General features: G+C 43.6%; 5 protein-coding genes across 6 annotated transcripts; 2 read left to right on the top strand and 3 right to left on the bottom strand.

Moving 5' to 3' along the window:
- Positions 1 to 18: 18 nt before the first annotated feature.
- LOC135581098 (induced stolen tip protein TUB8-like) lies at positions 19 to 1,235 on the bottom strand. Of its 2 annotated transcripts, XR_010492055.1 has the most exons (3): positions 1,078 to 1,235; positions 180 to 669; positions 19 to 145 (listed from the first exon to the last, which is right to left on the bottom strand). XR_010492055.1 is itself a non-coding variant. In XM_065130306.1 (2 exons), exons 1-2 carry the CDS (start codon positions 1,090 to 1,092, stop codon positions 280 to 282), a joined length of 405 nt encoding a protein of 134 aa, XP_064986378.1. In that variant the 5' UTR covers positions 1,093 to 1,235; the 3' UTR covers positions 19 to 279. The 2 variants fall into 2 exon arrangements, 1 of the variants encoding a protein (XP_064986378.1); XM_065130306.1 differs by having other exon boundaries at positions 19 to 669.
- A 1,817-nt stretch (positions 1,236 to 3,052) lies between these two features.
- Positions 3,053 to 3,935, top strand: LOC135624325 (uncharacterized). Its single transcript, XM_065127809.1, has 4 exons — positions 3,053 to 3,174; positions 3,258 to 3,440; positions 3,525 to 3,653; positions 3,787 to 3,935. Exons 1-4 carry the CDS (start codon positions 3,169 to 3,171, stop codon positions 3,841 to 3,843), a joined length of 375 nt encoding a protein of 124 aa, XP_064983881.1. The 5' UTR covers positions 3,053 to 3,168; the 3' UTR covers positions 3,844 to 3,935.
- Positions 3,936 to 7,254: 3,319 nt separating this feature from the next.
- Positions 7,255 to 8,518, top strand: LOC135624264 (rho GDP-dissociation inhibitor 1-like). Its single transcript, XM_065127689.1, has 5 exons — positions 7,255 to 7,601; positions 7,688 to 7,754; positions 7,829 to 8,047; positions 8,122 to 8,246; positions 8,319 to 8,518. The coding sequence occupies exons 1-5, from the start codon at positions 7,365 to 7,367 to the stop codon at positions 8,397 to 8,399; spliced, it is 729 nt and encodes a 242-aa protein (XP_064983761.1). The 5' UTR covers positions 7,255 to 7,364; the 3' UTR covers positions 8,400 to 8,518.
- Positions 8,519 to 8,527: 9 nt separating this feature from the next.
- On the bottom strand, positions 8,528 to 9,481 carry LOC135624265 (uncharacterized). Its single transcript, XM_065127690.1, has 2 exons — positions 8,934 to 9,481; positions 8,528 to 8,842 (listed from the first exon to the last, which is right to left on the bottom strand). The coding sequence occupies exons 1-2, from the start codon at positions 9,441 to 9,443 to the stop codon at positions 8,627 to 8,629; spliced, it is 726 nt and encodes a 241-aa protein (XP_064983762.1). The 5' UTR covers positions 9,444 to 9,481; the 3' UTR covers positions 8,528 to 8,626.
- A 1,052-nt stretch (positions 9,482 to 10,533) lies between these two features.
- On the bottom strand, positions 10,534 to 11,743 carry LOC135625453 (transcription factor IBH1-like). Its single transcript, XM_065130303.1, has one exon. It carries the CDS (start codon positions 11,341 to 11,343, stop codon positions 10,879 to 10,881), a length of 465 nt encoding a protein of 154 aa, XP_064986375.1. The 5' UTR covers positions 11,344 to 11,743; the 3' UTR covers positions 10,534 to 10,878.
- Between the last annotated feature and the right edge of the window lie 1,102 nt (positions 11,744 to 12,845).

Raw genomic sequence — 12,845 nt, 5'->3', positions numbered from 1 at the left:
GGAGTCAAAACCACATAATTAACTTCTTAATCCACTAGTCTTGCTCGTTCATTAACACCAAACATAATGCCACAATCATAACAGTCAAGCATAGCACTTAATCCACACCCATCAAAATGTAGGTACACACTGCCACATATTGTGTGTATATATATATATATATATATATATATATATATATATATATATATATATATATATATGCCATCTCTCAATCTTGGTTGCTGCTTACTTTGCCCGTTGACTCCACACTCAAGCACAACTCCGAGGATACGTGCTTTACACGGAAGCAGCGGGGGTCTCCACTTCGACCTTGGTTTCCTCAACTGCAGTAGGCGCCGCCTCTTCTTCTTCGACGGCGGCTTCAGCTTCAGGAGACTCCGCTGTCTCCTCAGTAGCTGGAGCTGTGGTTTCTTCTGGAGTTGCATCAGGTGCTGCCAGTTCTGTGTCTGGTTTGGTTTCCTCTGTGACCTCCTCGGCAACTACGACTTCTTCTGCTTTCTCCTCTTCTGCAGGTTTCTCCTCGGATTCCACCACTTGGATGGCGGGTTGGGCTGCTTCCACTTCTACTTTGGCTTCATCAGCAACGGCAGCTGGGGTCTCTTCCTTGACCACCACCTCCTCTACGTCATGGGCAGGAGCTTCCTGTTCTGCGGGGACTGTTTCCACCTGCATGAGTATTGGACCACTTTATTGCAGATGGAGATGAACGTATGTGATTCATGCACACGTACGAACACTGCTACCCACTCTTACAGGTATTTCACTGGTGTTACATGGCAATTCCATCATATATAGGCCCACACGGACAAGCCATTGTACGGCATAGTTTAATGGTTTGATAGAGAGACATGTTAACAAAGATGAATTAAGTAGATTGCCCTTATAACCATCCATTTCATGCGTTTTTGGAAGCCAACAGAATGACAGAACTCCATATTCAAATCATCTCAGGAAGTAAATATCCGCAATCTTCAGCCATCTGCCAGCTTACAGCCATGGCTTCTGAGGAAAACTTCCTCAACTTCATGAAAGTAGAAAGAGTATTTCTCAGCAAAACTAGCACAAGTTACTCACCTCGACAGCAGCCATTACCTAAAACAAAGGAAAACTTAGTATGAAAGCTGGGGAAACGAGGGAGATGGAGCGGGGAGAGACGAAAGCAAAGCAGTGTTAGATGTGATAAAAGAGCTGTGTTAGAAGGGGTAGTATTTATATGTATTGAAGCCAATGGGCTCTGTGACCAGCAAACAAATGCTGAGTTGCCGATTGCTGCCTTCCTTCTTCAGTTTCTAAGAGTTATTATTAGAAACGACGACCGAATATCGCATCAGCAAAGAAAAGAAAAGCTTTCCGCCATCTTTTGCTTAATTTACAACCTACTCTTGTCCAATCTTTCCACGTGGCGAGCATCCAACGGCTGGATCCGAGGCCTGGGACCCGACCCGGCGTCTCAGCAAAGGAAAGATGGGGCCCGCGGCCGGACTGGGCGGTAGAAACGGGCCCCACCTGGCGTAAAGGCGGACACCGATGGAGACGTGGCCAAGGGAGTCACGTGACCGGTGGAGCCCTGACGCGGTGCGTTGTTCCCCCGTTCGATCGGCCTGCGTCGCTACGTGGCAGTATCACGATGCATCGCACGAAGTCGCACGTGGCGGCGTTAGGAAACCCACGTGGCAACCGCAGGATGACATCCTGTACGGATCCCACGTCTCCGTCAGGTCACGTGCACAGTGGACCCAAGTCGTCTGTGTCATGGATGACGTCAAAATGAGGTCGGAGCTTCTTCGTCCATCCGTTTCCGTCTTAATTCCAAAACATATATATATATATATATATCAATAATTCAAAGAAAACTATATGGAATCTCATAAACACTCCTAAAAAAATGGAGAAACTGAGTGATGCTATCCTAATTTAAAATAATATCATCCATATATGTTTGTTGGGCATATTTAGAGGGGAAAGGTTATAAGAAATAATTTACATATTTCGAAGAGGAGTATACACGAAATGGTCCCCAAGAATTTATATTAATACGTTGGTTTCGATGAAATGATCGAGATTTCATCATGCAGACACTCACTATATGTCTAAACGCATTAAAAGAAAAAGAAAAACACAACCCTCAAGGAGGAGGATTGACATAATCCACCTCAAAGTCGTTGAAAGCGAGGATTAGGAGTCAATGCCGGCGTGATTAGAGTTAATGGCGTGGTGTTTAACTCGTAAAATGATTAGCGTCATACGATCTTAGAGCTTTCGGTGAGGATGTTGACGACAGCATTGTGGCACAGCACAGAAAAATAAATAAAGCGGAAGAACAAAAGAGAAAGACAAAAGACAAACGAAAGCTCTCATGAAGAGGAGGAGGCTTCCTCAAAGCGTCGAGAAATGGAGCCTTTTGGGAGAGAAAGCGAATGAAAAATGGTTGAGGTTTGATTAGTGTGTTTCGTGCATTAGATGAGCGTAGGTTATGGGCTCATCATAGCCCCCCCGGCAGTGGGACGAGCTTTAATTATGTGCTTGTCTTTTCTTTATTACCTTCGCCTTTTATGTGCATGCATGAATGCGGCTTTTGATACACGAGATGATCATACATGCGTGTTCCTCATCTTTTTTAGTGTGTCATCTTTGTCTGTGTAAGCATAACAACAAATTAAAGCCACCCACCTTCTTATAATGTACATTTTGTGTGTATACTGGTCATTTTCCATGCGTGTTGGCTTAAGCAGACTGATGAACTGCCATGGATGAATTCTTTTGACTGCTATATACCCTCTCTCCCTCTCTTTGTTCGCGTCTTCTCTGATGGCAGGCAGGCAGTCAGGGAGGCAAGAGATGGCCCATCCTCTTCTTTTCTCGAGTCTCCAGGCGTGGGAAGGCAGCAAACTGCCATGGATGCTTCCCTTTTGTTGCAAACGCAGCATAATGAAAGCAGCACCAAAGCTCCAACTTTATCAGCATGAGAGCACGCAGGCCATGAGACCATCCCTTCTCCCACCCTTTTCCCTCAAAGTAATCAAACCTCACTCCGGCCTTTGGTCCCATTATAAGAACCCCCTCGCGTCCTTGTTCCACTTCCACCAGTGACAACAAACTCCCTCCCTCTCTCTCTCTCTCTCAACCTCTCTTTACTGTCCTTTCTTCTATTTGCGCCTTCGAAACATGGAGGTAAAGAAGAGGCTCTGTGGTAGCTGAACCAGCCATGGCGATGGTTGCTAAGTAGCTCATGTTTGCTGTGTATGCATGTGTAGGATGTGATGAAAGGCTACAAGGTGTCGGCTTTTGGCGACTGGAATTTCTACGACGAGAAGCCGATAGCACAAGGCTTGCAGTCGATAATGGACACCGACTTCGTCCAAGCTCATTTCTTCGTGGGAGATGGCGAGGATCTCTTCAAGGTGTTGTCGCCTTACGGGCATCAGCCCAAGACGACGGTAGGGAGCGATCGGTTCTACTACTGCATCCTTTCTGGTGTTTCTCCTTGGGATGTAGTTACAGTGTACGAGGCTTTGGTGCAGGGAAAGAGGAGAGGAATCGAAGGAGAAGGGAAGAAGGTGTACTATGAGCGGAAGAGGAGGAAGCCTAAAGCTGTTGATGAAGACCTTTACAAGATACCTCCGGAGCTGCTGTATCAAATACCAAAGAAGGCAAGTGATTTCTTCTTCTTCTTCTTCTTCTTCTTCTTCTTCTTCTTCTTCTTCTTCTTCTTCTTCTTCTTCTTCTTCTTTTGTTGGTGGGATTTTATGGAGTGTTCTTCATGTTCTTGTTTGCATTTTGCAGAAGAAGTTGCTTTGGAAGTTTTGGGCAGGCTGTCTGTGCCTCAACTGTATTGCCTGAGAGGTCCTGTAGATTTCTTGGTGGGGCATTTTGTATGACAGATTGTATGTACTTCCAACTATGATGAAATGCAAGAGCTTGTTCACTACTCAGCAATACTGTACTTGTAACAATGTTCTTCTAGCCATCAAATACTCTCCAATTTCTCAATCTCTGACTTCTATCTTGTTTAAATGATATTTAGTTTGGCATTAAAAAAATTATCGGATTAGATGTCATAATATTAATCTATGATAAATGAATCCGATAATTATATTGGGAGAAGGGGAGAGGAGAATAGGAGATGGCAACCAAGAAACCTACGGTGTAAGGATGTTTGATTTTTTTCTTAAGATTAGTAATTTTTTAATGAAAATAATAAAAAATATTGCTCTCTAGGCAAAACTCACAAAAGATCGGTGATGGACTTGAGATAACTGAACTTTTGGGCTAAGGAGAGATCAGACGAAGGAAATGAGGAAGATACCAACATATCAGAGTTCAAAGTAAAAGCATTCACAAAAGTGAAAGTAGATCACTCATATTCTTTGTGAAAGGCAAGAGAGCCAATGGGGGAGTCAGATTGACTTATGTTTGACTTAAAAGGCACTCTGATCAGATTGACAGATGAACAATACTAACTCTTTAACTCTTGAGATGGTGATACAAATCAAATATCCATTAGGATTAAAGAGTCCCAAATTTTATAGATATCCATTACAATGTTCTATTTAACGAATGACTCTATAGAGCTAAAAAAAAATTATATCCTATAACATATTATAGATCATCGATGTTACGGGAGTCGATGTCTCTAAGCTCCATGGTGATCATGCATGATTTTTTTCCTTCGGAATGGATCGTAAAAGATGTCTTTGAAAGTAATTATCAATGTCGTAACAAAACATTTAGCCATCTATAAAAAGAAAAAAAAAATATATGATCTTTTTCTTTTTCTAATGAAAATGTTGCATATGTTGTTGTCAAAGTAAAGTTTGTGACTTTTCCTACTGGGGTTATGAAACTGAGGTTTTTGCGCATGAGACATTTGCATTGGATAGAAGAAAAGGCTTCGACAAAAGCGACTTATGCTCTTTTCCAAAAGCATGTCAATGGGAAACTAACTTACATTGAGCCATGCGATTCATCCTTTTAAGTAGATAATTAGACGTCACGGTTAAATACTAGATTGATTCTAATATCATCTTGACTTAGTGAGATAATCGATTTATCGAGACTAAAACTTTACGTAAAAAAAAATATAATATATAACTGATTGAATCTCATATTTTCATGATGAAACCAATTGATAATTGTGTTTATGTTTTAATATGCTTTTTAAGTGACGTAGGATGTTTCGATCGGGATGAGACAATTAAAGCAGAAAAAATCATGTTGGGCCGGAGGAACATGTCAGAAGATTGGATGTCGGGTCTGTGGATCGATCAACGTATCGACAGAAGGCTTCGGGCTGTGGATTCGGGCATCGAGCCAAGAAGAGCGGGTATTGCGCCAAGGATATCGGAGTTGCGGAGTCAACTGACCGATTGGGCAATAGGCTGTAGGAGAGAACGATGCGCCAAAGAATCGGACTAAATGTCAATGGACTAATGACATGCCGGACAACTTGATTAATACTTAGAATTAATTGTCTAGATCGAAGTTTGTTTTACATGTGCAAGATTAACTACGATGGCAGTAAGGCATGTAGCAGGTGTTGAGCCAGAGTCAAGACCAAGATCACGTTGGGAGTTCGAGAGTTCGACGGAAATCCGGACGGTCATCGGAGGTTTTACGGGAATAAATCGGAGAAGTCCAGGAGCGTGCCAAAGAAGCTCGTCGGAACTCGTCAAGAGGATCATCGCAAGTCCAGGAGTTTGCCGGAAGTCCGCCGGAGCATCGCCAAGGGTTCGTTAGACGTTCACTGGAAGTTCGCCGAAAGAAGCGATTGACGCACCGGAACATGAGTTGTAGTATTAATGTCTTAAATGTCGTAGTTAGCTTGAAGATTAAGTTAGAAATAGGAGGTGATCCCATTAACTTAATTTGGGGCCAATTGGGCTCTTGACAGACCCAAATTGGGCCGAATGGATCAGCCCATTCGGACCCAGATTTCCTGGGCGACGGTGGCACCGCCCACGAGACTTGGTCTCCCAAGAATTCTCGACCGTAGTACCACCCCTGTCAAGCGATGGTACCGCCCTTGTCAAACGATGGTATCGCCTAAGCTCGGTCTCCGAGCAACGTCAGGCAGTAGTACCGCCCAGCTCTAGTGATGGTACCACCAGGACCCCGGAAATCGGGGAGATGACACTTTTGAGCTCCAAATTCAAACTGATTGAGGCCTATATAAACCTCACCCTTTCTGCATGAAAGGATAACCGAAAGCTTGCATTTATTCTGAGAATTTGAGAGCTTAAAAGTGTTGTAAAAGGCTAGAAGTTCTTCTCCCTCTTTTCTTCTAAGTTTTGATCATTCAAGAGAGAAGTGGAAATCTATAACGGTTGTCTCCTAAGCCCGTCAAAAGGAGTAAAGCTGTAAAAGGGTGGTTGGTCTTCGCCTATTGAAGGAATGCCTCTAGTGGACGTCGGTGACCTCGTCGAAGGAGGAAGCCAAAAGTGGATATAGGTCGATTGACCGAACCACTCTAAATCTCGGTTTGCATTTACATTCTACTCCTTATCTTAACTGCAAATTGCCTCCATTATTTTATGTCAACTATACTTCAGTTTATTCTTAAGTCGAAGAACTTTTCGAAACGGTTTTACATCAAAAACAATTTTATCGTACGAGAGTTTTTAAACCATCGTTATCTTACCGCTGCACTAATTCACCCCCCTCTCTTAATGCCGACCCCGATGCTAACATACTAAATTATGAGAATCTATTCATCCAACTTCTAATATGATAACCAATTATTTTTTATAGTTTGCATAATATTAATTAGGTAGGTGCATCGGATAGTAATAAAGAATTTATTTATCGGATTAATACAAAAACTAGAATATCAGAAATCTACTGAAAAATATTATAAATGTGATGTCTTACTATAATAATAATAATTATAACGATAGTTTTGTTATCGAGATCACTACCTACGCCAATAATTATGATGTCTTATTTCTCTTTTTCGTTGATTGATTTTTCGCAAATAAAAGATTTTGAGAGTTGGGGTTATTAATTTGCTGATATGGAAAGTGGATGACAAATAGTAACATGAAATTGATTGCACTATTAATGTATCAATTACTTAACCTTTCCTAACATACATTGTTTACTAAATAAAACAATTATTTTATAGATCATAACTCATATATATATATATATATATATATATATATATATGTATCGTTGTCCCACCACTTGTCTCCACTTATTTAGGCGCTTCTTCCTCGGGCTACCATTAGCTGCCACCACCTCCGTGGAAGAAGAAAGGCTGGGGAGCAAATAGAAAGCCAAGTCTCCACCATCTCAGTGCATGTCCCTGCCTCCTCCTTCCCTTCGGCAAACGGCAAATAGCAAGAAGGACCGAAGGAGAGTATATGTCCATCGCCTTGGGCGCTCCCTCAGGCTCCAAAGACGCTGCCGAGACCAGCCCCGACATGGACAGAGATGAGCACAAGGACGAGGGAGCCATCGGCGATGCCGACAGGAAGCTCAGCTGCACCTCCGATGTCAACGAAGAGGAGCATGGCAGCGACAACGAGGATGGCGAAGAGAAAAGGGCCGTGGTCCTCGGCCCGCAGATTGCACTGAAGGAACAGCTCGAGATGGATAAGGTGTGCGCTCTACGGTGTGGCTATATGAGGGATATATATGCGACTGCACTGTTTTAGATCTGATCGGACACGTTGTGGTTTCTCAGGATGATGAGAGTCTGAGGAAGTGGAAGGAGCAGCTGCTCGGTAACATTGATCTCACCGACGTCGGAGGTAGTCATTCTCTGATCGGATTCTGCGAATGTATGCAGAGTAATCCAGTTTGTGTCTGTTTTCGTTTCGATCAGAGGTTCTCGAGCCGGACGTGAAGATCCAAGACCTCACGATCCTAACCCCGGATCGCCCCGACCTTGTTCTTCCCATCCCTTTCGTCCCCGACGCCAAAGGCTTCGCGTTCGCCCTCAAAGACGGAAGCCACTACCGCCTCAGGTTCTCCTTCACCGTCTCCGACAACATCGTGTCCGGGCTCATGTACACGAACACGGTGTGGAAGAGCGGGATGAGAGGTACGACCCGAAGCTAATGCCTGCGAGCTCTGCAAGCAACTAATATATACACACCCTGTTTGATCTCTGCGCAGTGGAGAACACGAAGGTCATGCTGGGAACGTTCAGCCCTCAGAAGGATCCCTACACGTACGAACTGGAAGAAGAGACCACCCCGTCTGGTTACTTCGCGAGGGGCTCCTACTCTGCCAGAACAAAGGTAGGAGTCGCCATGAAACCTCCTCCATCCTCTGTTTCTTCTTCAACTCAGCTCCTCCATCCTTCGTTTCAGTTCGTGGATGATGATGGGAAGTGCTATCTTGACCTGAGCTACTACTTCGAGATTAGAAAGGAGTGGCCAACGCCTGCTTGACCGTGGAATAGTGTCTTCCATCGATGACTAATAGTGATTGTTTGAACAAAGATGTTTTTGCTTTAGGATCGAACTTTGTTTCTTTGGCTCGTCTGACAAGTAATTCCATTCGCAATCAATGCTGTCTCTCATGCTCTTCTATATCATATCCCCCTAGGATAGAATGCACTATGCACTTTGTTTACGTTCATCGCAAGTGTTACAGAAGTTTCTGTACAGCTCTCGATTCACTTCACACCAACCAGCAACTTGAGGAACCGAAGCTTGTCTTGGATCTCCATCATGTTCGAGGGGTCCTTCAGGGAGATGGGTGGCTCGACACCGGTGAAGATGTAGAGGGCTCGGAGTTCCTCCACGGTCGACGAGCGCAGTGCAGCTCTGTACCCCATTATGGTTCGCAGCGAGGAGATCTCTTCCCAGATCATATCCTTTCTTTCGTGTCTCTGTTTCCAACGCGAGTAATGCGTAGGCTTTTCAGTACAAAGCAACAGAGAAATCAAAGACCAAGATGAGCAGCATCCAAATGATTCTGACCTCATATGGAGATGTCTTGACGACCATGCTGGGTTCCACGTATCCCCCCTCTTCCTCGTTGTCGTCCTCCAACGTGAGAGGCTCCGTCTGAGCGTCCATGGAAGGCTCAGTTGCTGATGTTTGCTTGCTCTGGGGCGCTTCTTGCTCTGCCACAGGCGTTTCTCTTTCTTCCCCCTCCTCTTCTACATCGACAATGAACCTTTCCTCTCCTTCCCCTTCATCCGGTTCTGCCAGGGAAGCCGGAGGGAGAAGAGAGCTCATGACCTTCTCGGTAGCGGCCATGGTGGCCAGGTACAAGCCGAACGGAACAGAGAGGGCGAGGCCGACGGTGGAAGCGACGCAGTAGGAAGGGATGACGATGGGAGCCGCAGTGAAGGCGGCCCCGGCGATGGCGACCCTCTTGCCCAACCGCCACGCCATCTCGACCCACCCTCTTCCTCCTCCTGCCACCGCTTCCTCTTCGTCATCCTCCGAAGCATCCCCGGAGCTCGGAATCGTCTCTAACGCCATCAACACCAGCAAGCTATCGATCGTGCGGCTGGACGGTGGGTGAGAACGAAGAAAAATAGGTGTGTATGGCGGCGGCGACGGCGGTGGGAGAGGACACGCGTGCGTACCATCGAGCGTGGTCGAAGATGGCTTTTTACGTGGATACCGGCAAACCATGACAAGTATATATATATATATATATATATATATATATATATATATATATATATATATATATATATATATATATATATATATATATAAAAAGATTTCAAGTCTATTAAATTTATTTTTTTAGGTAAAGCAATCAGAGAAATTTATAAATTCATATATTAATATTATATCTTGATAAAATATTGCAAATGATAACATTTTCTAATGCTAATTGGGAAAGTAATGCTTCCACAAATAAATATGATTGTAATGCATTTGATGTAATATAATGAAATTAATTGATGATCCATGCAATGTCAGTGCAACTTCTACATTCCATTCCTTCAGTCTTTTTCTTTCATGATCAGATTATGCTCGGTATATATATTAAACTAGGAAGAAAAACTATGTGATGCACAATAAAAAGATCAATCATAAAAAAAAATTGAATTTTAATTAATTTATAAAAAAAATAGCTGAATAATTATCATTTGAATTCAATTCATGTTATTTTTTGAACGAATAATAAGTAAACAATATAGTTTCTGGATAAAGTAAATAAAAATAAAATATGTTTCATTGATAAAATAAGTTTCCAAAGTCAATTTATAATCCATTTTCTTCTAACTTTGGCTCTTTAAATCATTTAGTAACTTATTTTCTAATAGTAAGATTCCAATTAATACTACAGATTAATAAAAATATATACAATCAATAACCCATCATTAATGATTCAAAATCAAGTTTATAAAAGTATTATACTATGGACTCCAAATGGTGTCCTAATAACCTGAGAATCCACCAAAAGATGTAGCAATATTAGTGGTAATGGGGATATGAAAAGAAATGTCTCGTTGCTGTCATGAATCCCCTATCTATCTATATATCTATCCATCCACTTCAATCTACAAAAGAACTAGTGAGGAATGACACAGCACAGTCCCACGCTCTTAGAACAGGCTGCAAAGTCCACAGATTGATTCCCATATATGTAACTCTAATCCTTAAGCAGATACAGATTAGATGTCACCCATATCCTTTGTTCTAAGCTCTGCAAGACTTTTAATCCATGCATGCAAAGAGAGGAGGATGTAGAAGACGCTTGAAGCTATATACTTGCATAAGCAAGAGAGAGAGAGAGAGAGAGAGAGAGAGAGAGAGATGTTCAAGTTTGTCTACGAGTTGATCTCAACAAGTCCATGATAATTATGTACAGTCTTCACATGTGGAGGCTTACGTACTGCAAATTCACGTCTTCTTCCCCCTCTTCATCAAACACTCGGCCATCTCCACTTTCCGGCGATCATCGACCACGAGGACCGCCCGAATCCACGACGCTTTGCATGAGCTTTACCTGCTCGCTAAGGCACCTGATGTAGTCCGCGGTCTCCTCTAGCAAGCTGCAGTAGTCCATCCCAGTTCCTCCCGGCACCAGCCGTCGAAGCTCATCCGCCGGGCTCCTGGTCGTGCTCGGTCTCCTCGGAACGCCAGCTGCTCTGCTTCGTCCGGCACATAGGCGTCGAGCCCGGTGGAAATGAAGCCTCCAAAGCAAGGCTCGGCTCCAAGCACGCCGGGGGCCGGCGGAGTAGGCCATGGACGCGAAGGCGGCGCGCTGTATTCTACGACTCCGGGCGGCGTTGGAGGAGTTGGGTGCGGTTCGGTGCACCAGGGTGAGGGCTCTCAGGAAGCGGAAGGCCACCATGAGCTTGGAAGGGCCAAACCTGGGAGTATCAGGATTAGGGTTCGGGTTTCTGGTGGAGCTCTTCATGTCCTTGAAGAAGAAGTGGATAGAGAGAGAGAGGGGGGAGGGGGTTTGGGTTGGTGGTGGTGAAGTAGCTACCAGGACAAAAAGGACAGCCAAGAGGTGGTACGGGTTTCCGTTGTTGTGATTGATCTCAGAGGAAACGAGAGCTCCGGGACTGCTCTATCCATCCCATGAAAGACGTTTGACAGAGAGAGATGGCCAAGATAGAGTACATATGTAAGAGAGAGAGAGAGAGAGAGAGAGAGAGATAGTTGAGCAGAGTGAAAGAAGATTAGGGAGAGAAGAGGGAGGATTAAGGGAATGGAGATGGGAGGCTTTGCTTATGAAGGAAGGCTCGACAAAGAAGAGGAAGTGGTCGTAGTTGCGTGTGAGCCACAGCGACAGAGCGTGATACCCGCGAAGACTAATTGACGTGGGGTCCTCTCGATAGAACGTCATATCATCATCATCATCAGGAGAGAAGCAGAAGCAGCAGCAGCAGCCGGAAGAAGCCCACTAGTTGCTTCGCTGTATCAACCGGTGTCCAAATTGTCATGCTTTAAGATGCGTGCTTGGGACACCGATCAGAAGGAACAAAGATGTGGTTGGTTTCATGGAGAAATATTTTAAGAATCAAGTGGTTAGCATGTTGATAATAGAAAGGCATGTAATTGAATTGGCATTAGACATCGTAACAAAAGGCAAAGTTGTCATCTTTTATATTCAACTTCATAGTATGGGCTTCAAGTACAAGGTCTATCCACATCATCGATTGAACCCACACGGATAACGATAGCATCCATGTGATTCACAGGTAATTCATAATTCATTGGTAACCTATTTATTATTATCAATTTGATGACCAAGATGATATTTAGTACTTATTTTTTAAGATATTGATTAACTTAGTTTGTGTAAATAAATTTTTTTTTTTTTTACATGACAAAGATGAAATTCAAATTTAGAACCATACGATAAATCGTCAAGATTTATACTTTAGAAAAAAATTATCGATTCTACTTTCATCAATAATAATTTATGAAATAAAAATATATAAAAATAAGTTGAGGTTTGTGAAAGAAAAAAAAGATTTTATTTTTTTAAATTTTCTTTGAGGAAAAAGAAAAGAAACCCATCCGATTAAGAGCAAAGTGGGGTGGTGGGGCCAGGGAGGGCTAACCACCACATGGCCGCACATGGGTAAAATGACCGGGGTGGTGGGTGTGGCCGGCTTCAATGGCCTCTTTTACCTGATTTGTCGATTGCTCTCCCCTCGGGTTGTTCTCACGTCCGCTTTCTCTCTATCTCTCTCTCCTCCTTTGAATTAGATACGCAGAAGCCCGAGCTGAGTGCTCCCCCCAACCACTCCTTGGGCGTTGGTTGACCGGTGCGTGTCACGGGCGATGGAAGTAGGAGCACCAGCATACTTAAGGACTTCTCCTCTCGTTTGGATCCATCCATGCGTCATTAACAACTGTTCATGGAAAGCCATCTCTCTGGTTATAATATCAAGCCTTTAGAATTAT

Source organism: Musa acuminata, chromosome BXJ2-10 (genome assembly GCF_036884655.1).
Source record: "Musa acuminata AAA Group cultivar baxijiao chromosome BXJ2-10, Cavendish_Baxijiao_AAA, whole genome shotgun sequence".
Lineage (NCBI taxonomy): Eukaryota > Viridiplantae > Streptophyta > Magnoliopsida > Zingiberales > Musaceae > Musa > Musa acuminata.
The sequence above is the reverse complement of the archived record's forward strand: the minus strand, read 5'-3'. Positions and strand labels throughout refer to the sequence as shown.